Here is a 27,269-nt window from a genome sequence, read left to right as displayed (position 1 = left end):
AGTGTTGCGAGAGAGCGTGTGAGTGAGTGAGGTAGCAACACACTGGCGACGATTTGTGTTTGTTTTTGTCGGGTACGGTGGAACATTGATCGAGGGGAGAAAACAAATACGGTATAAGATGGCCTTTTTTAAATATCGATTTTAAGTTTTTAGTTCGCATTTTTTTCAGTGTAGGATTTCCACTTACTTTTCCCATCAATTATTACAATCGAAGAAGTTTTTAAATGAAAGGTTGGACATCTACACCGAAAAAATAAATTACATGATTTTCAAAAAAAATCATGAAAAAGTTTTTGTTAGAAATTTTTTTTTCCTTAAATATGCACATGTTGCAATGTATGGATGACTTGTAGGCCTGATTATTGACCCAGCTGAGAAACAAAATTCATCGAATTCTGAGACGGATTTTTTTTTGTGGGAAATTGAGTTTTAGTTTTTGAAATGCATTTTTCTCGGTATAGTATTTAAAAAAAATCAATCATTTTTCCAAAACTCTCTCAAATCACTCTTTGAAAAGTTTAAGGTTTTATGTCCAAATACGTTGGTTTTATTAATTTAAATTTCACATCAATTTTTTATCCTTAGGTACGACTTGTATGCTGCTGATGTAATTCGACGAAAAATTTAAATTTCAAGTAATTTACTCTATATTTCTTCTTGTATGTTTTGGAATTAAGCCTAGATTTTGTCCAGATTTACCTTATTTTTTCATTTTTTTAATCGTGCTCAATTTTCCTACTATGCTCATCCGTGGTGGTATAAAGTATGGTATGCTTAATGTTAAGGAACAACTATTTTAAAGATACCTTACTCTAATTCGACCTTCATCTAATTCAATGCAAAAAAGCAAACTTGACAGAATATTCGACCGCATATTCTGCCGAGTGTTCGTGCATCTCTATTCTCTATTATCTAGTTATATTATGGTCAATCAGCTATGTCATGATCTAGGGGTTTTCATCCCGGGTCCTCTATCCTGATGTGGCAACTGAAAACAAAAGTTATACTGAATGGCAAAATTCAGAAAAAAAATTACTGTAGGTTTTATCACATATAGTCATTTGTGTTAGATCAAATAACTTAGCCTTCATTTTGGTCATTTGCAATCGCTCTCATCTTGTGAACACAAATGACTATATGAGATTATATCATATAGTCATTTGTGTTCACAAGATGAGAGCGACTGCAAATGACCAAAATGAAGGCTAAGTTATTTGATCTAACTAATAACATTTTTATTTAAAAAAAAGTCTTTGGAATCCGCAAGAGACGACAAAAGAAAGATTAAGATAAAGCTATACACGCACCCCAGGCGAGGTTAATCAGGTCATATTGAGTAATTATGTTCTAATCGGTGTACAAAAAAAAGAAATCTCAACTAAAATTCCGTGCCTCAGATATATGCCAAAAAGAAAAGTTCAAGGATGCTGTCTCAGTTTTTGAATACATTTGGAAAACTTGATTCTTTCAAGCGCTGTCATCCAAACAAGTTTTTATACGCAAAAGTATAAGAAGACTTTCTTTGCCGTTTTCCAATCTGTGATCAAAATATTTTAAATTCACGTCCGAAATTTATAAGCTTTAGACAAAACCAAGTATAACCGGTCCGAAAAATGTGTCCTCAAAGTTTTCAAAATGGGCTTACACGCAGGCCAACTCTTCTCTCATTTATATCTGAAAAAACTGGAGAATATTGTAAAACCGTGAATGAAAAATAAATCACCTCGACCAGGAATCGAACTCGAGTCTTCTGATTAACTCCAATTAACCAATAGGCCAAATCGTCAGATGAAATAAGTCAAACTAGAGCTACAGCTACAGAGCTAATTCAGTTGACTTAATCGAATTGGTTTCGCTACTAGATTCTACGGCAGAAAATGCTCATCGTGCCCCGATTAATGGTGCTTATACTGCCCCAGTGGATGTTCTCATTATGCCCCTCTAGTCACTGATTTTCAGCTTCTGGCAAAAAAATTTAAAATGCATGTTTAAACGTTTTTATCTACTTTTTAAAGTTTTAGCCCGTTAAGAAATAGACTTTTTTAGTGTCTGAACACGAAACAATGTAAAATTGACGTCCTTCTTAAGGTGGCCATTATGCCCTTATCTTCCCTATGTTAAGATGCTTACTTTGCCAACATCTCGCCTTCAAATGGGTTTTTGTCATTTTGTTGAAAAAAAAAAACATGAATTAAGTTTTTGACGATCGCCACATAAGGTCAGTCATACGGTATGACTTTTTCTTATAAAAACGCAGAAAAATCCAATAGAAAATTGGAATCGATTTCTAAGGTTTTCACCTTCTTTGAATTAAACACATATCTCAAATTCAAAAGAATTAAAAAAATCTCTGAATGACTGAACCACTCTAAGCTTGGTCATTCCAACAATGAAAAAAAACTTTTGGTGCGCCACTGGCCAACAAAAAAGATCGACACGACTCAACGACTCAGCTCCTATAAGTGAAGAGCCGGCAGAAAAACAACTGACCAGCCACCAGCATGTTGGTTGACCGACCACAATAAACTTACGAACGCGATGATTCGGTTTGGTTTGGGATAGTGGGTATGATAAAGTAAAGTTGAACAAGGTACACTAAAAGATAGAAATTTTCTTCTGTAATCTACCGGCATCACCGCCCCCAACAAAACGAACGAGCAGCAAAACATGGACACCTTACTTACGAAGGGGGGGTTCATGTAACACGACTTTAGTTACTGACTTCAGTCAGTAAGTCGCCGGGCAGCTCAAAACGAAAAATTGACCACCATACACGAGAGTATGATTAAGTGAGTGGTGCACGCACGTGTGCAGTGAGCTTGAAAGTTATTGTTTTATTTACCTTTGCTGCTGCAAGCAGTAGTGCCCTTTTACTCTTCGGGAGAAGAAAGTTTTTCGGTTTTTTTATTCGGAAAAATCTGGTGCCTCTCCCAGTGACTGAAGTCAGTCGAAGAGTTAGAATTACAAATTGCCCTTTTCTGTAGCTTGCCCGAGCGAGAGTATCTCGAATCTTCCGGTGCAACAAGCAGCACCATGAAGCCCAAGCGGCTCAGTCTGGACGCTTTCGACCACATAGTCAATCGATGCATTTTCTTCGTTTTTAAAACTTTTATCGGGTTGCTTTTAGGCGATAGTATTCCTGCAGGTCGTCCGAGCAATTGGGAGGAACACCGAAAGCCGAGCTTCTCAGGTGAGTTTAGAGTTTTTTTTTACTGTTATCGGTGGTTTTTGATAGTTTGATTCTATTTATAATTTTTATTTTGCTTGTAAAAGTTGTTCAAAACTAATTAAAATTAAAAGAATTTTACTAATCAATGCTTTTTCTCCCTTTTTATAGGTCGCCGATCCCGCCGCAACTCGTTGAGCGAAGAATCGCAGCTGACGATCGAAAACTTCGGCGGTTCCCAGGATCAGCTGAACACCATCGGGCGGTTCGACCGGGAGCGAAAGATATCGAACGGTAGTCTAACGTCGGTTGAGCCGGCTACTCCGGCCCGGTCGTCGCTGGCCGATGCCCGGGGTTCGATCCAGTTCGGGTACGATACCGACTCGTCCGGCAACGAGAAGCAGGATCGGGACACCGAAAAGCCAACTCCAACCCTTCGGAGGCACAACAGCACCAATTTGCAACAACAGCAACATTCCGTTAGCGGCGACAAAGACATGCTGGATGGGGACCTCACCGGGTCCGGCAAGCACAACAGTGGTCCGATCAGTGTGGCGGAAGTGGCCGCCGAAAGTACTCCGCCCCGGCGGAAAACGTCCTTCGCAACGTTACCCAGCGGCAACACCACCACCTGGCAACAGCAGGCAATCAGCGTTCAGAAGATGGAAGATGCAGGTAAGGTTGCATAGTTATTTTTTTAATTTCACATTTTGTGACTATATTTTTCCTTTTTTGACACTTCAGACGATGCCCAACCGGGTTACGAAGATGCCAGCAAAATTTCCACCATCAAGCTGAAGCTGGAGGAGAAGCGGCGACTCATCGAGCTCGAAAAGCGCCGAATAGAATCGGCCTGGTCCAAGCAGCTCCAAACGGTTGGAAAACAAGCCTTTTTACAAGCCATTAATAAGGTGAGCGGTGTATGTGGGGATGTTCATAACTAAAAACATTCGAACTTTGGTAGAAGTCATAAGCTGTACATTATTAGTTCTTAGTCTGTCTGTTCGAGTCTCTGCGTTTGTTCTGGATGTGAATTGTTAGTTTTGTATTTTCGTTTTTTTTCTTAATTTTAATGAACGTATTAGTTTGGTTTGATTAGATTTTTTCGAGTGATTTCCGAATTTAGATCTTGAATCTTATTCGTTTCAATGAACTGCAGGGTACCATCTTGGTACCGAAAATCGAAAACCTCGTGTAGATTTTGGCAACTGAGAAAGACGTAACAAAAAATCCATTTTTGTACGGAAATTTATATGGACAGAAAATGTTTTCTTTCCGAAAAATCTGTTTTTTTAATTGCAAAGTTTTTTAATATACATACATTGGGTTTGGCAAACCTACCTTTGAAAAGCGGGAAAGGTCTCATGCCCTCATCCGCTCTTGAGTGTCAATATGATGCTATTGGAAGTTTGGCGACTTACACTTTTAATTAGGCGCATTCAAATGAAAGAATTTCTTCTGGGACCCCCAATGAATTCATGTAAACTTTAATTTTGCATCATAACTTTTTCATGGACGCCTCCTGGAAGCTCAGAAAAACCTCGCTTTTGGGATCTTGAGTGTCAAGTTGACACTCTTCGCTTGAAATCGCTGTATCTCTCTTGTTTCTCAAGAGTTTTATAGTTTAAGAAACCTCGTCACTTAAATATGATTCTCAGACAATATTCAACTATCACAATTCATTTTTTGTTATTGAAAGTGTTAGAAAAAAATTGATAAAACAATCTTTGGACAAAATACAATAGATACGCTACCAAACCCCCTAAAAAAATCAATTAGTGTCTAAGAAAGCTGAAGCATGATCACAAAAAATGAAAAAAGGTGTGTGAAAATCGTAATATACAACAAACAACCATCAAAATTGTTACAGTCATAGTAGAAAAATTTTGAAAATTGGAATAAAAAGGTATCGTAATTTGACACATTTTGGCATCTTCAGATTTTCAAAATACAGAAAAGCATTTTTAACGAATTTTCAGAGGTAGTTGTTTTTCGAACTTTTAGTCAACTTACAATTTCTCAAATTGACATTCCAAAACCTTAAACGAGGGTAAAAAATCTGGGATGGATTATGGTTAATATACCAAATCATCGAGTAATGTGACATATTTGTTAAAAATCTCTGAAAAACAATGTTCGTTTTATTAGAATGACCTTCCTTTCAAAAGATAGAGTGAAATCTTGGTTGAGTACCAAATTTGATGCAAAATCGCTCGAAAATTGCTGGAATTGTGTGGTATTTTACTAAAATACATTAAATAATTTGTCTTATCCATACCTGCTCGAATACAAATTTTTATTTAAATCACTCGATTTATGAAATCTAAAATGTTTTAAACAGTTTTTTATTCCCATTAGAATTCAATAAAGTAAAATCAATGATCAACAATAAACAACACCCAATGCAAACCAATTGATTGACAATTATAAACGTTAAATTTTACTGCCTCAATGGTCGTTTTGTATTTTTTATGTGTCAAGTTGATTGGAACATTCCGTACATAAATTTTATAACTCCCGACATTGCTACAAAAACTTTATCAAACATCTTCTCAAGGTTTTAGTGTTTTAAAGAGTGCTTTCCAATGTCGATCAGGAGGGAAAAACAAAATCATGTCAAAATGAGATTTTTTGATATTTATTTTTTCCTATCTTGATGAGTTTTATTTTGACACATAACATTCTGACAAGAACTGTCCCAAACTGTGATAGTCGAACAGAAAATTGTGAACAGTCGACAGTCGATGACTGTCACGTTTGCTCCCTCACTTTCTTGAAGTCATTATCTCATATTTGCATTATATGATAAGCATACCTTTTTGGTATAAAGAATAAAAAAAGAGAGACAGATAGGAGAGAAATAGATCAGGATTAGAATCAGGATAGGTATCAGGATCAGGTTCTCGATAAGGATCACGACCAGGTTCCGAATAATGATCAGGATAAGGTTCTGGATCGAAAACATATCCAGATATTTAGCGTCAAATCAGCGACAAATTGATGATGTGAATCAATCAAGATCCGGATGTGGATCAGAATCAGGTTCCGGATCAGGATTAGATCTTGGATAAGAATCAAGTTCAAGACCAGAATCGGAGTCTAGACCAGCATCAGAACCAGGATATTAGTTAAGGTAAAGATGTAGATCAGAATCAGGACCAGTATTGAAATTGGAATAAGGAACTGGGTCAGAAGCCGGAATAGTATCAGATAAAGACCAGAATAAAGATCAGAAAATTTGCATAAAGATCAAGATCAGGATCTGGGTTAAGATTAGAATTATATACTTCTATACCCAACCGAGACAGAAAATTCCTCGGAAAATATGCCACTTTTGAAAGACGAAATCAGATCGTGACTTTCAATTTGTAGGACACAATTCTTCGTAGAAAATTACTGGAGAGACAGTAAAAGATAAACCAAATAGTGTAAAAAGCATATGACGTAGACGAACAAATACTTAAATGAGAGACAGAAAAGATAAATGAGAGAGAGAGAGAGCAAAAGACAAAACAAGATAGACAAAAAAAAACAAAAATGAAAGAGAAAAAACGACAAAAGATGAGAGTAAAAAGAGAGAAATAGACAAATGAAAGAGAACTAGGCAAACGAGGAAAAATAGAAGAATAATGAACAAAATAGAGACAAACGAAAGAGCAAACCAGTGGCAAATGAGCGAGGGAAATATACAAATTAAAGAGTACAGAAATGATGCAATTTAAATTTTAGCAAATATGAAAATTCTTTTGAAACCCTTATAACATTTATACATTTTTTGGAACTTTAAATTGGGAATTACATTTATTCGGCCAGAGTAATTTTTTATCCATATATGACTTCATCACTACAAAGTTTCTCAATTGAGCACTTTAGTGTCATGCACCAAGCACATTTTTAGAAAAAAATGTAAATAACCCACACAAGTTATGCAACAATAGTTAGTAGCGAGGTAGTGTAATTATAACTCATGTTTCACATTTCCATTTCTTTCAATCGAATCGAAAATCTGCAATCCAATTTCTATATGGTGACGGGAATATCATATGTTACCTACTTGTTGGATCTCCTGAAAACGTGATGTTGTGTAAATACGTAAATTTTCCCCACCAATCGACCGTATCAACCACCAATTGCTCTCCGCATCTGGCGGGATCGGCTAACGGCCTCCTTCTCCCACGTGATTCCCTTCCTAATTTGCACCGGAATGACCTCACCCAAATCCACAACAAACAACCAACAACATCCGGAACACAAAACCAAAAAAAAAACAGGGCAAAAGTGGTGGCGGCAGCATGTCGGAGTCGGACACATCCCCGAAGGAGTCGCTCGGTGGCGCCGGGGATGTGCTCGAAGATACCGGAGGTGGTGCCGCAGCACCAGAACACCAGCAACAACACCGGATGGTGGAACGACCCTGCTCCCTGAAGGTACAGTTTGGGCCGCCGTTTATTGTGTTTCCCAGTTTATAGTGCTTTAGTTTTTTGTTGCTAAACCACATACCCACTTTTTTCGGACGTCGCTGCTTGGTCAAAATATGCAAAAAATTGTTAAATTGTGCGCACCTAACGAAAATGTCTCTAATTGATCTTAGCTAAGCCTAGAATAGTTTCAGCTTTCGGTAAAATTTTGCATGTCGCTTGTTCTCTTAGATTAGGATTTACTCTTAAGTTCTACATTTCCTTTGTTTCAAAATGCGAATTCGTCTCCCAACACAGGATCTGGATGATCAAACTAAGTACGAATCCAAGTGGAATGCACAGGTGATCGAGCCCAAGAAAACGCCAGATTTGGAGAACATGGACTTGGAACAGTATCAAGTAAATAGTCATTTCATTCATCCTTACCCCTTTAGTATTGTTGTTTGAATACTTTTTTGAGTTTTGCATTCTTGCTAACAATTTCCAGCTGAGATAGTCTAATAATAACATTAGAGAGCGAGAGGAGACAGGTTTCACTATCTCATGATAATGAACAAATCACCCCTCACTTACTAGAATTAACGTCAATCGCAAAAGCATTTACAACAACAAACCAAATCTCTAATATAACATCCGTTTTCGCTTACCACATTTCTTGTATGCTTGCTTCCTTTTCTCTTTCTAAATTCATTCCCGTGAAAAAATAAATATCAACTCATAACACTATGAAACCAAACAACATCCACATCAATGCGCGCCACATTTTCAATACAAACAATTAAAAATCGGCGTACAAACCAAAATTTTCAAACAAATATAAACCAACAAAAAAAACAGCAAAGTATTACAAAAATGAACACCCACCTGCACGATATTCAGGCGGACATCCAACGGCTAACGCAGCAGCAGAACCAAATTCAAGCCCAAACCCTGCAAGCCCAGCAGCTACTGCATGCGCAACAGATTGCCAATCTGCTGAGCCAGGTAAGTGTCTGACTTCCCCATCTAAGAAATTGGTATACATATTCCACACCACCCGAAACAGCCATCATCATTTCCCCCCGAGAATATACAATCAACGGTAACGTTTTCACGGTTTTACAGTTTCATACATTTATACATTCCATTTGTGCGTGTCGCGTCATCTCAATATCAGTAATTCAATAGTTTGTCTCGTTTTTATTCCTTCTTTTCTTACAATGAGAATGTTACTTATTTTTTGTTTGTTTTCGATTTTTTGTTACACTTTATTTTATCAATGCTTCTGATTTTCTTTTTTCTGTGTGTTCGTGTGTGGATCCAATGTGATGACAATTTTTATTCTATTTTGTAGGATGAACTTGAATTCTGAATATGATTCTAAACGATTTTTTTTTGGCATTTAACAATTCTGTTGATAAGCTACTGTTGTGCACAGGTGAAAATCATAATTATTTGAGTATAGTTTGCCAAGGCCTGCCGACCTTCCCAAGGCCTGCCGACCTTCCCAAGGCCTGCCGACCTTCCCAAGGCCTGCCGACCTTCCCAAGGCCTGCCGACCTTCCCAAGGCCTGCCGACCTTCCCAAGGCCGACCTTCCCAAGGCCTGCCGACCTTCCCAAGGCCTGCCGACCTTCCCAAGGCCTGCCGACCTTCCCAAGGCCTGCCGACCTTCCCAAGGCCTGCCGACCTTCCCAAGGCCTGCCGACCTTCCCAAGGCCTGCCGACCTTCCCAAGGCCTGCCGACCTTCCCAAGGCCTGCCGACCTTCCCAAGGCCTGCCGACCTTCCCAAGGCCTGCCGACCTTCCCAAGGCCTGCCGACCTTCCCAAGGCCTGCCGACCTTCCCAAGGCCTGCCGACCTTCCCAAGGCCTGCCGACCTTCCCAAGGCCTGCCGACCTTCCCAAGGCCTGCCGACCTTCCCAAGGCCTGCCGACTTTCCCAAGGCCTGCCGACCTTCCCAAGGCCTGCCGACCTTCCCAAGGCCTGCCGACCTTCCCAAGGCCTGCCGACCTTCCCAAGGCCTGCCGACCTTCCCAAGGCCTGCCGACCTTCCCAAGGCCTGCCGACCTTCCCAAGGCCTGCCGACCTTCCCAAGGCCTGCCGACCTTCCCAAGGCCTGCCGACCTTCCCAAGGCCTGCCGACCTTCCCAAGGCCTGCCGACCTTCCCAAGGCCTGCCGACCTTCCCAAGGCCTGCCGACCTTCCCAAGGCCTGCCGACCTTCCCAAGGCCTGCCGACCTTCCCAAGGCCTGCCGACCTTCCCAAGGCCTGCCGACCTTCCCAAGGCCTGCCGACCTTCCCAAGGCCTGCCGACCTTCCCAAGGCCTGCCGACCTTCCCAAGGCCTGCCGACCTTCCCAAGGCCTGCCGACCTTCCCAAGGCCTGCCGACCTTCCCAAGGCCTGCCGACCTTCCCAAGGCCTGCCGACCTTCCCAAGGCCTGCCGACCTTCCCAAGGCCTGCCGACCTTCCCAAGGCCTGCCGACCTTCCCAAGGCCTGCCGACCTTCCCAAGGCCTGCCGACCTTCCTTCAAAAAGACCTTCCTCAGGCCCAATCAGTTCTTTCTCAGGCTTAAAAAGACCTTCCAGAGGCCCAACAAGTTATTCTTCAAGCCCTTCCTCATGACCATCTTTAATGCCTCCTGACGTGTTGATGTGTGACGCGGAACAAACCTTTTTACAAAAATGCTGTTCGGACTGAACATCTGCCCGCACATCTTTCAGAGGATGATGATGCTCGCCTGAATAGTGTGTAACCGCGTTGTATGTTTGACCGCGTGGACTTAATTTCATCACTTGAAAGTGAGTTACGTTCCACAAAATAGAACCTCGCTGTCTCTAGTGGTATTTCGTTTTTGACTTTAAAGGTAGAGCCTCTCCTTAAAAGCGATGATGGGTAATAATTTTTACTTTTTAATACTACGAGGAGTCCGTCGTCGCCTTTAATAAACCTCTGGAACCGTCCAGAAGATAAGAACCATTTACCATTTGATTGTCATTTAATTTAACTAAATACTCTCGGATTTAGGATTTAGAAAACAAAATAACAATCTTATTAACCTAAACAGAACATCGCGTATTTACAAAAATGCCGTTCGGGCTGAAACTTAGCCCGAACAGCTTTCGATTGATGATCACCAGCGCTATGGCTGGCCTGATGTCAGAGTTTGACCTATTCAAACTCAGAAAATTCGTCCAATTCGAAAAATAGAATCATGTTCAGAATTTTACATTGCATTTTATCACTGTTTGTACACATCCTTCTAACCGAACGGTCCCCGGTACTTTTAGCAATACGGCTCCCAACAAAACATCCAGCAAACCATGCACGGTACCTATCGACCTATCAACACGCAACTGTTCGGTTCTAGTCCTCATTTGCCGCAACAGGCCGCGCCCCTTCTTCAGCAACAGCAACAACAACAACAGCTCGGTACTCGACCACCCAGCAGGGATCCGTTCATGACTCAGCAGCAGCAACTGCACACCCTCCAATACGTAAACGATCAGGGTCAATACATCCAGCAGCAACAGCAGACCCACCAACAGCAGTATTCCAACAACAACATGGGCTACGAGAACGGACTACACCGGAAGGAAAATCAATACTCATCGAATCCATACCTGAATATGGACCAGCAACAGCAGCAATTCTACCAAGACTCCAATCACTATCGAGATCCGTATTTACCGCAAGAGGTCAAGGAACCTCCCATCCAGCAACAGCAGCAGCAACACAATCAATTTTTCCTGCACGATAACAACAGTAGCACCCCGCCGCAACCGGCTCAACGGAGAACCTGGGCCCAATCGGCTGCAGCCGCCGCAAACCAACGAGTGAGTTCCGAGATAACCCTGGACATTAACGCATGGAACCAAGGTTTGAAAAGTTCGCCATACAACAACAACAAATCTCCTAGTCAGAGCGGTTTTTCGCTGCACCACAATGGTGACGGTGGTGGCGACGGGTACGGAGGAGGAGTAGGAAGCCGACACGGCGGTAGTCAACAATCATTCCAGAATCTGTTCGAGGTACACCATGGTGGTTCCGCAAGTAGTCCGCAGCACACCCGGGTGCGGAATCAAATCTCGCAGATGATCAACCACGGTAGCAGCAGTTCGTCGCCGGTCGGCGAGAATCGTAGCCACCTGGCGGACAGTTTCCGGGACAACCGGAGTATGATGCTGTCGCCACCGATCGACGACATGGCTCCGCAAAGTATATCCTTCATCGGGGACGAGGACAACGGTGATATGGAGATCAATACATCGAAGGGTGGCAGCAGTTTTACCCTCAGGCAACAACAGCAACAGCAGCAACTAGATCAGCTGTACGGTAGCAGCAAACAGCTGACGAATAACAAAATGATGCACCACAACAACAACAACAATAACAACCATCCGGAGCTGGACAAACATCTGAGCAAGCTGAACATCACCAGCGGCAACCGTACTTACCGGATCCCATCGCCAACGAGACCGACGATCAACTCCAACAGTTTTCATGTGAGTCGTAGATTTTAAAATCATGTTAAAAAAAAAAAATGCATGGTTAGGACCCAAATTAAGAAAAGTTATTTACTCGGTTTCAAGTAGACATCTTGTGTCGACACAGTAACAGGTTTAATATTGTACACTATGGAAAACGATTAAACGTATTTTCTTCACCGAACTTCGTTATTCGGTGCTTGAATTAAGGAAATTCATATGTTTATAAGCTGGAAATCTCAGTGTTGTCAATTTGCGAATAAATAAAGCATTCGGTAAAAACTACATTTTTTTTAGGTAAACGTTATAGACTTGATTGAAAGAAGTAAAGGCGGGTTGAGACTTCTGCTGAATGAAAATCATGGCAGATGGTTGAGATTGAGCAACTTCTGCTAGTTGTAGATGATTTAAAAGCGGTTTGAAATTCAGCTAGAAAAAGGTTTGTCTTAAAATTGTTACTTTAAGTTATTGCGTTTTCAGCTAGTTGAAAATTATGAAATCGGATCTAAATTTCTGATGATTGAAATTAATTAAACCAGATTGAGACTTCTGCCAGCTGATATTAAACATAAAAGTGAACGGTTCAATGAAAGTATCAAATAAAATTGGATTTTTCAGTAGGATTTGCAAGCGGAAAGAGACTTACGCTTGTTCAAAAAGTTGAATGTGAATCGAGACTTCTACTTGTTGAAAAAAAAAATCGAATATAGATTTTCATTTTCAACCCAAAATATAGGAGATTAAAACCTATTGAATTGGATTGAGACTTCCGCTTGTTAAAAACAAGTACAGATTGATACTCGTGCTATCTAGATATGAAAAACACGGATTGAAACTTTTGCCCGTCTAAAAAATTAAAAATGGGTTGAAATTTCAGATGACACTTCTGCTAGTGTAAAGTATTTGAAGGAAAAGGTATTAGAAATGCATGTAACTTAGTTACTTGTGTCTGGCTTTTAAAAACAAATTGAAGAAAAAATCATGAAAATTGTTCGCTTGTTTGAAATAAGGACAACAAATTGATACTCCTACTAATTAAACATGAAAAATGCGGATTGAAACTTTTGCCTGTTGAAAAAATTAAAAGTTGATTGAAATTTCAGTTGAAACTTCTGCTAATGTGAAGTATTTAAAGAACATTGAGATTACTGCTGGTCTAAAATGAGAAAAGGTATTTTAAATGTCTATAATTTATTCACTTGTGTCCACTCTTTTTTTTTTTTAATTTTGAAGACAAAAACATAAAAACTGATTGAGACTTCCACTTGTTGAAAATAACGACATCAGATTGATACTTCTGCTAAATAAACATGATAAATGCGGATTGAAACTCTAGTCCGTTGAAAAAAATAAAAGTTGGTAGGATTTTCAAGTGAAATTTTAGCTTGTATAAAGTTTTCACAGGGAATTGAGATTTCTGCTGGTCTAAAGTGATAAAAGGTATTTGAAATGTATTTATGTAGTTTACTTATCTTGTGTTCTATCTTTTTTAACCCACTTATAACCCAAAATTTTGAAAGAAAAAAAAACATGAAAATTGATTGAAACTTCCGCTTGTTGAAAATAACAACAGCAGATTGACACTCCTGCTAGTTAAACATGAAAAACAAGGATTGAATCTCTTACCATCGAAAAAAAAAACGTGTTGAGATTTCAGATAAAACTTGTTTTGTTTTTCAATTTTCAAAGCAGGTTGAGATTTCAGCAAGTTCTATATTGATCAATAATAGTTTAAAATGATGAAAATATCTGTAAGTCTAAAATAAAGACTTCGTTCTGAGATTTCGTTTATATTGTTCTGATTCGGACAACCGGACTGAATTTTTTCATTTTTGGAAGTTATTTGAGCACTGATTGAGACTTCAGCTAATAGAAAAAAAACAAACAAGTGAACTGACTGTAACTTAATTGGAAATTGACTGAGCTTTTTGCTTATTGAAAATTTTAAAAGCTGATTGAGATTTATGCTAGTTGAAAATAGTTAAACCGAAATGAGGTTTTTACAAGTAAAAAATTGTGTAAGCGGATTGAGACCTCTGCTGACAAAAAAATACTAAATAAATAAAGCGGATTGAGATTTCTGTTTGTTTGAAATGATAATTTGCAAATCAATAATTCTGCTTGTATAATTTCACAGATTCTTGAATGAAGTTTTATTCCTCATTTTGCGGGTACAATCGAGGAACAACAGGTTTTTTTTCATCACAAACATATTTTTGTGATGAAAATCGTTGAGACTTCAGAATTTTGTGGTGATAAAAGATGAAAGCGTGACTTTTCTGTGAAAAATCATCACAGCAGATTGGGATTTTTTTTGATGAATATAATGAAAGTTGATTTAAACTCCCACTAGTTAAAAGAAAAAACGTAAAAACAGATTTACATTTCTGCATGTATAAAATGACTTGTAAATGACGAACAAGACTTCTAAACGTTGAATTGTTGAAAAAAAGGAAAATAATCCTGATTGAGACTTCTGCTCATTGAAAATGGAATGAAAGCAGATTGGCACTTCTGCTATAACGCGGAGAAAGCGGGTTGAGAAAGAAGGTCGTAGTTCCGAAATATCAAGAAATTTTAAATTCCAGCATTAAATCTTGCCTTATTTTATTTTTCAATTCTGAATCTGACATTCTTAGTTCACCTGAATGCTGAATTCTGAATCAGAAATTCGATTCAGAAACGTTCCAATTCCCAATTTCTGAATCTTGACTGCAATCTATTTATTCGTGAAATAATTCTGGACAAGTTTTATAAGTAGAGTTATGATTTTTAATCATCAGCCGCCTTAAAATTAAATTTATCTTTTAGATACAGGTGTATTTAATTTTTTTTTTCTTCTTGTAACCATTCTTAATAAATTACTCCACAGGATCCGCAGCAGGACGACATGAACGAGCAGAAGGGCTTCTACATCTCGTTCGATAACGAGCAACCGAAGCGGCCGAAACCACCGCTCCGAACCAAGCGCTCGCCCAAGAAAGATAAACTGACCGGAGGAGAAGGAAGAGGAGGAGGGTCATCATTAGTCAGTGGTGGTGGGGCCACCGATCCGGACGGCCACAACAGCAGCAGCAACGAGAAAATCAATCATCGAGGTGAGCTATTTCTTTTATTTTTTTAGATATTAGTGCTAAGTTATCTTGGATAGAGTCCACCTTTTTTGAGAGAATAATTTGTTCTAAGATAACGTCCGTTAAAGTTTAGAAAAAAGTGGGACACCGTGAACATAAACTAAATCACCGACATCCAAAGAGGGCTCGAGTAGTTTCCACGATTAATCACTACCGACACTTGGAACAGCATTTCTGCAAGCTTTTCTACCTGCTAACTAGTCGAGCTATGTCGTCTGCCTTCAACCGGAACGACGCGAAATATTGAAAGCTACTACATAGGCATATGGCCCCCATAGGGGTGGTTAGTTTGTTGAGAAGATGTTTGGATTTCAATTTCAAACACGATAGGTTGATATGGGCAAGGCACATTCGTTATCGTCTTCGCCGCGAGAGAGTGTAGTTGCATAGAAATGTAGTTCCCAAAGAGATAAGATTGTTAGTATGCTTTTTAAGATTTTTTAACTGGAATTAAAAATTCATATGTTGACAGAATTTTGATTAAGTTTAATGGATCTATTTGGTGTTAGCTTAGCGTGATGTGAGTTAAGTAAGTTTTTAAAAAAAATTCAAATAGAATTTAAATCCAAACAACAAAGTAACAATTTCTATTTTGGCTATGTTTACATTACACAGATATATTTGTATAAGTTAACCATCCAAAGTTATCTAAAACAAATGGTGTTCATGGTTCAGTCCATCCGCCCGAAAAGCTCGATTATAAATTCCGCTTTCTCATCGATAATTATTATTGTCAAATTCAGACACGATAACAACAACAACTAACCGCGGGGGCCAAGGGGACCGACCGGGTGACCATCAACCGAAGTCGTCGTCAGTGTGATGACCATCAAAACAAGGTCGCATGTAATCTTGAACGACCGAAGCTAACGCGATGTTGTGGTCGTTCACGCACCAGCCACTGACTGGGAGGGTGGCGGAAGGCTGCTCTCTTTCCAAAGATGTCCATATTAATTCGTCTGTTTTTTTCTCACTCTCTTTTTCGCTTACAGAAAACAATCAACACAATTTCGGCACCTTTAGTGTGAAAACCGCCAACAGTTTTTCGTCGAACTTCAACGAAGAGCAAGTGGTCACTCGGAAGAGCATCATCGATAGCTCGAGCTCCCCATTCGAAACGGGCACCGCTGGAAGCGGGAACGTGAATCACCATCATCGGCTCAGCCAGCACAACAACAGCAGCAACATGGCCGCGGCCCTACAGGAACATCGGGATCCGAGCGAGCGGCGCCACCTCGAGGATGTCACCAACCACACCAACAACATTCATCATTCGTACAACAACAATAACAGCAACACTAGTGGCAGCAGTTTAGGCGATGGCTACGGAAGTGAGAACGAAAACCAGCGGAAAGCGAAGCTAGTGATAGGCACCGATGTGACCAACCTGGACCCGGTAAGCCAAATACTTTTTAGTACTCATACCTACCTACTCAGTAGAGTTGGTCACGGTTCAATGAATTTTACTGTCGCCTACCAAATTAGAGAGACTGGCTGGCGTGGAACGAATGTGTGTGCAGTTTTTTTTTGTTGAACTTTTTTCCGGCTTTACTTGGAAGCCCATTCGAGAAACTATTTTGATTTTGAATCAAATATTTTTAGTACATACCTCAAGATTATTTGAGATGCGTTAAGCTTCTCATCCTAAAAAAGTTAATCTTTATTGATGAAAACTTTGGCGAGTCTGTAAGCTAATGGAAATCAAAAAATGTTGAAACCTGTGAAAATGGTTTGCCCAACAACATTTCGAAATTTTCAATGATCAAACTGGAAACTCCAAGGCAGGATAACTAGTGCACTAGTAATTTTGTAGATGAAACTATTGCTATTTAAAAAAATTAAGGCAGATTAAGACTTCCGCAAGTTAAATTAATGGAATCAGATTGGAACTTCTGCTTGTTAAAAAATCTGGAGAGCGTATTGAGAGTTCTGCTTGTTGCGAATGATTGAAAAAGATTTCGATTTCTTCTCCTTTTTTGAAGACATGGAACCTTCTGCTTTTTGAAAACTGTCAAAGCAGATTGAGACTTCTATTTGTTGTAAACAATTAAGAATTAAGACTTCTGCTGATTTAATATAATAAAAGATGATTGAGACTTCTGCTTGTGAAAAATTGATTAAAATTCATAAAAAAATATTTGTATTTTTTAATTGAACACTAGGAAAGAAGATTCAGATTTCTATTTCTAAAAGTTATGAAGCAAATTGAAAATTTGCTTCATAACTTTAGATTGAATTGATGGTAATAGATTGAATTGATGGTAATAGATTGAGATGTTCGCTTGTAGTAAATAATGAAGAATTTATAATTCTGCTCGTTTAAAATAGCAGAAGCGGATTGAGACTTCTGCTTTTTTGAAAATAGAGGCATCGGCTTGTAAAGGTTATAGGAGCGAATTGAGACTTCTTGTTGCTGAAAGTAGTGAAAACGAACTAAGACTTCCGTTAGTTGGAAATTATGAAAGCGAATTTACATTTCTTCTTGTTTAACATATATGGACACTGCTGATTGAAAATGATGAAAGCAGATTGAATGAGCTAGCCATATTGCCCGGTTTAAAAATCAAAACATGATTCTATTTTTTAAAATAGATCGGACGCACACACTTTATTTGTCAAAAACATTAATTGAGTCATTATATTTTTTTTTTTAAATTCTTGCGCTCACAGAATGATTTTTTTGATCACGATTCAACAAAATGAACACGGACGATTTTTGGAAGCCAGAAATAAGATACAAAATCTGCTGATGTGTTTCGTTAAAAAATAACGTTCCAGGTGTTTTTCTTCTTAATTTTTATTGAATTATTCTCGAATTTTGCCTAAATTTGTCCGGAGATTGCCGGGATTTTCGGTTGAAATTTTTCAAGCTAAGTTCCTAGATTTCCCCAGGGTTTTGGATACAATAGCCCACATTTACCTTTTCTGGATGCTCGCAGAAAAAGTTCTAGGAAGCTAAGGGACTTCTGTCTGTTCATATAATTAAAGCAAATTGAGACCACTGCTTTCGAAATCGGATTGAGACTTTTGCAGCAAAGAAATATTATCGTAATTCTGCTTTAGAAGATTGAGACTTCTGCTAGTTGAATATGATGAGAACGAACAAGATTTTGGCTTGTTTATAATAGTGAAAGTGGTTTGAGACTTCTGCTAGTTGGAGATGATGAACGTGGTAGAGATTTCTGCATGTTTCAACAGATTAGTACTGCTATAAGTTTAGAGCGTAGAGTGAATTGAGATTTCCGCTCCAGAAAAATGATGTTATCGGATTCGAACATTCTTGAAATGATAAAAGTGGATAAGGATCACTCTTTGTTGAAAGTGGATTGAAATTTCTGCTAGTTCAAAATAACGAGAGCAGATTGAGACTTCTGCAGTTTGAAATTATGGAAGCAAATTGAGATTTCTACTTTTGAAAATTTAATTCAGTAAATGAAAACCTTTGCAAGCTTAAAATGATCAAAACGAATAGAGACTTCTGCTAGTTGAAAATAATATCAGTGGGATTGAGATTTTACCTTGTTTGAGTGAAAAGCAGATACAAATTTTTGTTAGGTGAAAATGTTAAAAACGGTTCAAAATTTCATTAAATGATAGAATCGGATAGAAATTTCAACTAATTCAAAATAATAAAGGTGGATTGCGATTTTGGTTTGATCAAAAAGTAAGAGTGGATTGAGTTTTCTGCTTCTGAAAAATGTTTCATTGCCTGTAGAATTCTGGTAGTGAAACATGATAAAGTGTGGATGAAAAGTGGATTGAGGCTTCGTCTTGTTTAAAATAGTGAAAGTAAATTTAATCTTAGTGGGTTGAAAATGTTTAAAATGGGTTGAAACTTCTGCTTGTACAAAATGATGAAATCGAAATAAGACATTTGCTTGTTGGAAATTATGGAAGTGAATTTGTGTTTCCGCAAGTGTAGTGGATTGAGACTTTCACTAAGTTGGAGTTGGATTGAAAAAAATGAGAGGGAATTTAGACTTTTGCTCAAAGCGTATTGATGATTTTTCTAGTCAGATGGAGTGAAAACGGTTTGCTATTAAAAATGATGAAAACATGATTGGGCTGCTGCTTCTTGAGAGTGATGAATGCGAATTAAAATTGAATGAAAACGGAATTAGATTTCTGCTACTGTAGTGGAATGAGACTTCTAATAGTTGGTAATGATAAGAGTTGATTGAGACTTCTTGAAATCACATAATGAAATGGATTGGGAGCTCTGCTTATTGAAAATTTAAAGGTTAGATTTGAAAAAAAAAAGAAACGGACTGCGATTTATGCTTGTGAAATGATGGAACTAAACTGGGATTTCTGCTAACTGGACATGATAAAAATTGATTGAGACTACCGCTAATTGAAATTTTTATAAAGTCAAATAAAATTTCTGCTAGTTGCAAATAATGAGAGTGAATTGAGATATCTGCTTCTGAAAAATATTTTATCGTATTAAGACTTCTTCTAGTGTTTCGCTTGTTTAAATGTTTTGAGAATTATATCAGTTGCTAGTTTTGATCAAGAAGAAATCTCAAAAAAATTTATTTTTAAATATTTTGATTTTGAATCTGAATTTAGATTTTGGATCTTGAGTTCGAATTCTCAAGCTAAATTCTGAATCTGAATTTCAACTCTTGATTCTGAATTTTTACTTCCTTTTTCAACTTCCCTGTGCTACGTTAACTGTAACTCAAACCTTTATTGGTAATCGATTCGCTAAGTAAACCATTGCTTCCTGACAAACTTAACTGACCACTAAACGGTAGTGAGAATGGTCAAACTCTCGAGCAGCGTACACAAATCAATATTAATTTTTTTTTCTCTATTTCTCCCACCAACCACCCACCACGACCACGCTCAACCCCTTTTCCCCTCCTTAATCCCCGCCCCCTTACACAGTCGTCAGTGGACGAGATGGAAAAACGGAAGGAGAAAATTATGCTGCTTTCGCTCCAGCGGCGGCAGCAGGCCGAGGAAGCGAAGGCACGCAAAGAGATCGAAGCCATGCAGCGGCGCGAGAAGGAACGCGAAAAGGAGGAGGAACGATCCCGCAAGAAGGAGGAACAGATGGCCCGGCGGCAGGCCATACTCGAAGCGCACAAACTGAAAAAAGCCATCGAGGAAGCGGAACGGGAGGTGAGGTTTTATTTGGGGGGTGTTTTTTTTATTATTTTTATTTTGAGCCCTTCCACTATGTACGCTCGCGTATGTGGGTCAGTGGTGCAAATTAATTCTAGAGGCGGTATTTATATTAGCATTTTTTTTTCGTTTTGCTTGAATGTTCTCATTCAAGCTTGACCAAAACAAATGTGCTTGACTTGAGCCCTAAGAACGAACTAAGTTTTACAAATCTTTTCTCAATTCCCCAGGGCAAAACAATCGACCGGGAGCTTCTGATCAAACACCAGCAGCACCAGGCGGCGCTAAATCAGTCATCCTCGGCAGCGCCAATGCACCATCACCAAACATCTTCGACTCCGGTGGCAAAAATGCGACCCCAAAAACTGACCCGGCCCCGGCCCAAAACGATACACGTCGAAACGGGCTCAGTCGACCTGAGCGAAACTTCCAGCCTGGGCAGCAGCCGGGGCAAAAAGGGATCCAACTCCAACCTTACCGGTAAGTGACCACCGGATGATTTGCCTTAAAAAATCGAGCTTCCTTACGAGAAAATTAACCTCTTAAAAATGGTGTTACTAGTAGAGAGCACAAGTGAGACAAACACCTTCAGTTTGTTTTTTTAAATTTTAGAAACCCTCATTTAAGCTTTTTTATTATTAACTTTTTTTTGTTTCCGTTTTTTTTGGTTCCTTAATTTTCCATCGTGTTGTTCCCGTGCCAAAATAAACCCATTTATATGTGTTTGGTGTGCCCGCCCGCCTCGCTTTTGTGTATGTTTCGGTTCTACGTACCATCCCGTCCCACCCCAGGAATCGGATTGCAGAGTTCGAACTCGATGCGACGCGATTACTACCGGGGATCACAAGACTCACTAGCTATACGAGGTAAGCTTTTTTAACCGTTGTATGTTTTTTTATGATTTAGTACGTATCGTATATTTTAAATTATGATTGTTCGTTTAATTGCTGAACGTTTTGAGAATTATTTAACTTATTTTGCTCCCCTGCTATTTGTTAATGGATCAGTTTAGTGTTTGTCTCGTGCATTCTATTGTGCTATCGTTGAGCATAGTTTGTTAAGAAGTTAGGAAACAATGTATGTCATCGAATTGATGACATCATTCTATTCGATTCGAATCGTTTCGTTTCGTTGAAGGTAATGATTGCAGTTTGTGGTTTCGGTTTTAATGCTTTTGGTTGGTGAAGGTGCTATAATAAGTTAATCGTCCTGGAGTATGGAAAAAAAAATTATAATATACTTTGAAAAAAATATCATATTTTTACGATGTTACGTATTCTTGAGATGAAGAAAATGATTCGCCGTTGAGTGTTAAATATTTGAAAAAATGAGAATTATGCTCGTTGAAGATATTTTAACAGACTGTTGCGAATTGTTAAAAGTTTTGAGAGAGGGTTGAGACTTCTACTTGCTGGAGATTATTGAAGCAAATAAGGACTTCTGATGGAAAAAGTGAAAGTGAATTGAGACTTCTGTTAGCGAAAATAATGAAGGCATGCTTTTCATTAGTTAAAATGTGAAAGCGGTTCGGACTTCTGATTTTAAAAGCAGAATAATTTCGAAAGCGTTTTAAGACTCCTGTTAGTTCAAGATGATTCTGATCGAAATGGTAATTGCAGAGAAGTGATTTGAACGGGATACTCAACAAGAGTGATTTATTCTCAAACATCGAACTTCCACGGCGTACAATAACACAAGATGATGTATTCCTGATAATGAAGTTATTGCTATCCATCTAGTGAGTCTCGGGGTATGCAGCATTATCTTACGCGTGCAAAGCTTAATTTGGGATCACGACTTTAAAATACATACAACTCTGAGCTTAATTTAGAATCACAACTTAAAAATGCGTTTTCTGGCCTTTAGAAGCGTTTCTCGGCGATTCTGAGCTTAATTTGGGATCACAGCTTTAAAATGCGTTTTTTGGCTTTTAGAAGCGTTTTTCCACCATTCTGAGCTTAATTTGGGATCACAACTTCAAAATGCGATTTCTGGCCTTTAGAAGCGTTTTTTCCACAATTCTGAGCTTAATTCGGGATCACAACTTTTAAATGCGTTTTCTGGCCTTTAGTAGCGTATTTCGGCGATTCTGAGCTTAATTGGAATCACAACTTTAAAATGCGTTTTATGGGCTTTAGAAGCGTTTTTTTCGCAATTGGGGATTTTTTTTTATTAGCTGACGGGTTTGCGCCGGGGGTCTTCAGATTTTCCCCAAAATTGAAAATTTGGTTCATTTTTGCGACTTAAAAACACATGTATTTTTTCAGATTTCTAACATTTTTATTTTTTGAGTTAGCTTCGGTTAGATTTTTTTGTAAATAAAAAATAACCATTTTTCAAAGCTACATAACTCTGTTGTTTCTCAACGGAAATTATAAAATAGCACATCAAAATGCATTGAAATTTTATCAGCTTTCCAAATAGAATAGTTGAAAAAAATTAAATAATGACCTTCAACATGAAAAGTTGTAAATAAACTTTAAATGGCGTCTAAAAGTACCGTCTGCACCACCGAAAATTTTGCAAAAAATACCATTGTGAAGCTCGATTCACGATTTCATCTGAAGACACCAAAGTGGGCCATTAACACCTTGAAGAGTTATGAAAGAAATAATGACAATAAATCCCTTTTTTGCATCGAAAACAAACAATAGTCGAACAACTGCACTCACATATGGAGATAGCAAGCACTTCTAACAACATGGAAACAAAAGAACTTATCAAAGCTGGTAAAAAACACTATTTTTTCGTCTTTTTCAGACTGCTCCTACTCGCATAACAGTCCCATATGAAATTTCGTCATTTTAGGGCAACATAAGGCTTCAACATAAAAGACTAAAAAAAGAGGTTTTGTTCTAGAAATTTCGAAAAAAAATATCAATTCGTGGCTGTCGTATATGAAATATACCTGAATAACAGTCCCATATGTGAAATACCACGGATTTGGTTACTTTTCAATGTTTCTTTCGGCGAAATAGTCTTTGGTTTATTGCTTTGAATCATTTAAACATTTTTTTAACTCACTTGATGTCGAATGATGCACACTAGTTTTCGAAAGCAGGTCTGACTTTCTTAGGAATGACTTCCTGAGCGAAAAACTATCGGATGCAATCAAAAATCTTAAAAAGATTCAACTAACAATGTGAAATTCATGATATTTTTTTGCAAAAGTATGTTTATTTTTCTGACAATTGCATTTAGAAGTTCAAAAATGATCAAATTTAAGTCTTGGAAAGTAGCTTGGTGAGAAAAATATATTTTGTATGGGACTGTTATGCTAGTAGATTCGAAAAAGGTTTCGAATATGGTCGATTAACAGTCCCATAATGAATAAAAATGGTGCTCTTGACCTTACCAATAACCCAATTTCGAAAATTTCAAGCCTAACGATTTATTATGACAACCTCGAAACGATTTTCGTTTATGCTGAAAGTGATGGTCACAATTTAAAAATATATTCCAAAACAGAAAAAGCTGATTGTCTCGCTTGCTTATTTTTGTATATGGGACTGTTATGAAAGAAGGGGCGGTAGATTGTTGCAGCTTAACTGACTTCATGTTATATCCAAAAATCTATTAACGTATTCGTTTATACCAAGTTTTGCACCAGGTCACAACAAGTTATGCACATTTTACTGTCATTTTTAGAAGTTTATGCGCTAAGTTTTGCATCCGTAATTCCCCAGATTTGATTTAAAATGGACGGTGGAACACTGAAGATTCGTGTGTGAGCGATCGAGGTAGCAAAACACTGACGACGAATTATGTTCGTTCTAGTATGGTAAACCTCAAAACTGGGCGAATGTAGAAAACGAATACGGTAAAAGTATCATATTTTCATCATTTTACAGCCTGGGCTGGCCATACTGAGCTCTTTGATTATTTCTACAACATTTGTGCCACTTTCTCATACTTTTTTGATCAATGGGAAAGGATTTTGGTGTCCAGTGCTTAGCTCCCGATATAAAAACTATGTAAAGCACGTCTATATTTCATTTTTTTAATCACATTTTTGTGATCCCAAACACAGGGACTGAACCTTCTACTATTGGCATTGATTATGCTTCACAATGATCTTTGATCGAAAAATTAATAAGTTACATAGTATATGACAAGGTTGTAAAAGCAACATTCCCATTATTAGTTATATCACTTAAACAATACGATACTCAGAATTTTAGTTAAAATTTCAAGTCAGTTTTGCTGCAAACATTCTACAAAGCACGAAAAAGTAGTGTTTTTTACCTGCTTTGGTAAGTTCTTTTGTTTCCATGTTGTTAGAAGTGCTTGCTGTCTCCATATGTGAGTGCAGTTGTTCCACCATTGTTTGTTTTCGATGCAAAAAAAGAGATTTATTGTCATTATTTCTTTCATAACTCTTCAAGGTGTTAATGGCCCACTTTGGTGTCTTCAGATGAAAGTTGCATCATGAATCGAGCTATACAATGGTATTTTTTGCAACATATTCGGTGGTGCAGACGGTACTTTTAGACGCCATTTAAAGTTTATTTACAACTTTTCATGTTGAAGGTCATTATTTAATTTTTTTCAACTATTCTATTTGAAAAGCTGATAAAATTTCAATGCGTTTTGATGTGCTATTTTAAAATTTCCGTTGAGAAACAACAGAGTTGTGTAGCTTTTTTTTTTTTTTTATTCAAATAATTCTTTATTAAGGCCATTTACTTTTACAAGTTTAATTGGGCTTGTTGTGTTGTGTGTGTTGTAGCTTTGAAAATGGTTATTTTTTATTTACAAAAAAATCTAACCGAAGCTAACTCAAAAAATAAAAATGTTAGAAATCTGAAAAAATACATGTGTTTTAAGGTCGCAAAAATGAACCAAATTTTCCATTTTGGGGAAAATCTGAAGACCCCCGGCGCAAATTGTCAGATAATAAAAAAAAAATCCCCAATTCTGAGCTTAATTTGGGATCACAACTAACTTTAAAATGCATTTTTTCGCAATTCTGAGCTTAATTTGAGATCACAATTTTAAAATGAGAATCCTGCCCTTTAGAAGCGTTTTTTCACAATTCTGAGCTTAATTCTCAACTTTAAAATGCGTTTTCTGGCCTTTAGAAGCGTTTTTTCGCTATTCTGAGCTTAATTTGGGATCACAAATTTAAAATGCGATTTCTGGCCATTAGAAGCGTTGTTTCGCGATTCTGCGCTTAATTTGGGATCACAACTTTAAAATGCGTTTTCTGGTCTTTAGAAGCGTTTTTTTTGCAATTCTGAGCTTAATTTAGGATCGCAACTTTAAAATGCGATTTCTGGCCTTCAAAAGCGTTTTTTCGCAATTCTGAGCTTAATTTGGGTTCTCAACTTTAAAATGCGTTTTCTGGCCTTAAGATGCGTTTTCGGCGATTTCGAGCTTAATCTACGTCCACAACTTTAAAATGGTTTTTTTTTTGCCTTTAGAAGCGTTTTTCGCAATTCTGAGCTTAATTCTCAACTTTAAAATACGTTTTCTGGCCTTTAGAAACGTTTTTCGGCGATCAAAGCTTAATTTGGGATCACAACATTAAAATGCAATTTCTGGCCTTTAGAAGCGTTTTTTTTTTGCAATTCTGAGCTTAATTTGGGATCACAACATTAAAATGCTTTTTCTGGCCTTTAGAAGCGGTTTTTTGGCGATTCTGAACTTAATTTGGGATTACAATATAAAATGCGATTTCTGGCCTTTTGAAGCGTTTTTTTTCGCAATTGTGAGCTCAATTTGGGATCAGAACTTTAAAATGCGTTCCAGATTGGATCGCGGGAAGGGGTCTTTCAACGAGCCTGAAGTTTGTATAAGGTTTTGAGATATTCAGTTCGGGAGAAACATGAAAAACCAGTTTCCATGAACAGCTTTAGTTCCCTTCGGTCGATTTAATTTGAATACGATTGAATAGGGTCAAAGTACTTGAAGCGAATTGAGATTTCTGCTTGATAAAAATGATGAACGCGTTCTAGGTAAAACTGTTGGAAGCAGATTGAAACTACTGCTAGATGAAAATTATAAAAACGGGTTGAGACTTCTGCTTTTTTAAAGTAAAGAAAGTGAATAGAAAAGATTTTCTCAAAATAAGTTGAATCGGAGTGAGGTTTCTGTTTTTGAAGAAATTAACAATTGTTATAATGGATTGAGATTCCTGCTAGTTCAAAAAAACAAAGGCAGATTAAGACTTTCTATGTTTGAAAATATTGAAATTCGATTGGAATTTCTGTTTGCTGAAAGTTATGAAACAGGATTTAGACTTCTTCTAGTTCGAAATTAGGAAAGAAGATTAAAATCCTAGCCGCATATATCTTTCTAGTTCATATATTTTGTTTTATGTATAAGTTTTTTAATATCCTGACCTTGATAAGTTACCAACCAGGAATTTTACCCAACCTTGGGTGGAATAGCGTTGGTCTATTACTAAAATTTGAATTTAATTTGAATAAAAAAACCGACCAGCTAGTATGGCAAAAAATGGCTTGTAAGATTGATGGCAGTGCCTCGAAGACTTGATTTTTTTACTTGAAAATATATTTAGTAAAATTTCAATGTTTTTGAAATGCATTATTTGAGGCATGATGAAAAACGATAGAGATATAAACGATAGAGAAAAACTTTTGTTAAGAAAAAAAAACTGCATTAAAAACTAAAATCTTAATTATCTCCATTCTGAAACACGCGAAGCCTTAAAAATCTGTTATAAAATCTAAACTTTTCATTGGTGAAATTTTGGGGTAAATCAGACAGCCTACAAAAGTGAAAGCTTTTGCTAGCCGGCCGTCTTTGAAAGGTGACAGATTTGAAAAATAGGCGACTGCTTCCGGAGAGCAGCCTTATTTTTGCATGATTTTTTTAAATGTGACAGCCTTAAGTAGTTCCAGTTTTTTTTTAATGCGGCAGTTTTCGTCAGGTAACAGTAGTTTGAAGACGTCTCTATTTAAAAACGACAGTTCTTAGAATTCAAC

At 37.8% G+C, this 27,269-nt stretch overlaps 2 protein-coding genes across 20 annotated transcripts in view; one reads left to right on the top strand and one right to left on the bottom strand.

Moving 5' to 3' along the window:
* LOC129743136 (patronin-like) overlaps positions 1-27,269 on the bottom strand; it is a 249,133-nt gene that overhangs the window by 171,525 nt on the left and 50,339 nt on the right. The gene's annotated exons all lie outside the window — the stretch shown is intronic.
* The window catches only part of LOC129746614 (patronin-like), a 43,437-nt gene continuing 19,186 nt past the window's right edge, over positions 3,019-27,269 (top strand). For 5 of the 19 annotated variants that reach the window (XM_055740375.1, XM_055740367.1, XM_055740360.1 and 2 more), the window contains exons 1-12: positions 3,019-3,190; positions 3,338-3,841; positions 3,911-4,077; positions 7,438-7,593; positions 7,882-7,983; positions 8,422-8,568; positions 10,856-12,070; positions 14,925-15,150; positions 16,179-16,582; positions 20,080-20,316; positions 20,550-20,799; positions 21,111-21,185. In XM_055740375.1, the coding sequence (XP_055596350.1) occupies positions 3,034-3,190; positions 3,338-3,841; positions 3,911-4,077; positions 7,438-7,593; positions 7,882-7,983; positions 8,422-8,568; positions 10,856-12,070; positions 14,925-15,150; positions 16,179-16,582; positions 20,080-20,316; positions 20,550-20,799; positions 21,111-21,185 (3,640 nt within the window). In that variant the 5' untranslated portion in view covers positions 3,019-3,033. The remainder of the gene's footprint in view (positions 3,191-3,337; positions 3,842-3,910; positions 4,078-7,437; positions 7,594-7,881; positions 7,984-8,421; positions 8,569-10,855; positions 12,071-14,924; positions 15,151-16,178; positions 16,583-20,079; positions 20,317-20,549; positions 20,800-21,110; positions 21,186-27,269) is intronic. The other 14 variants (XM_055740368.1, XM_055740361.1, XM_055740359.1 and 11 more) reach the window with 13 other exon arrangements.

Source organism: Uranotaenia lowii, chromosome 2 (genome assembly GCF_029784155.1).
Source record: "Uranotaenia lowii strain MFRU-FL chromosome 2, ASM2978415v1, whole genome shotgun sequence".
NCBI lineage: Eukaryota > Metazoa > Arthropoda > Insecta > Diptera > Culicidae > Uranotaenia > Uranotaenia lowii.
Note: the sequence above shows the minus strand (reverse complement) of the source record. Positions and strands in the feature narration are given on the sequence as shown.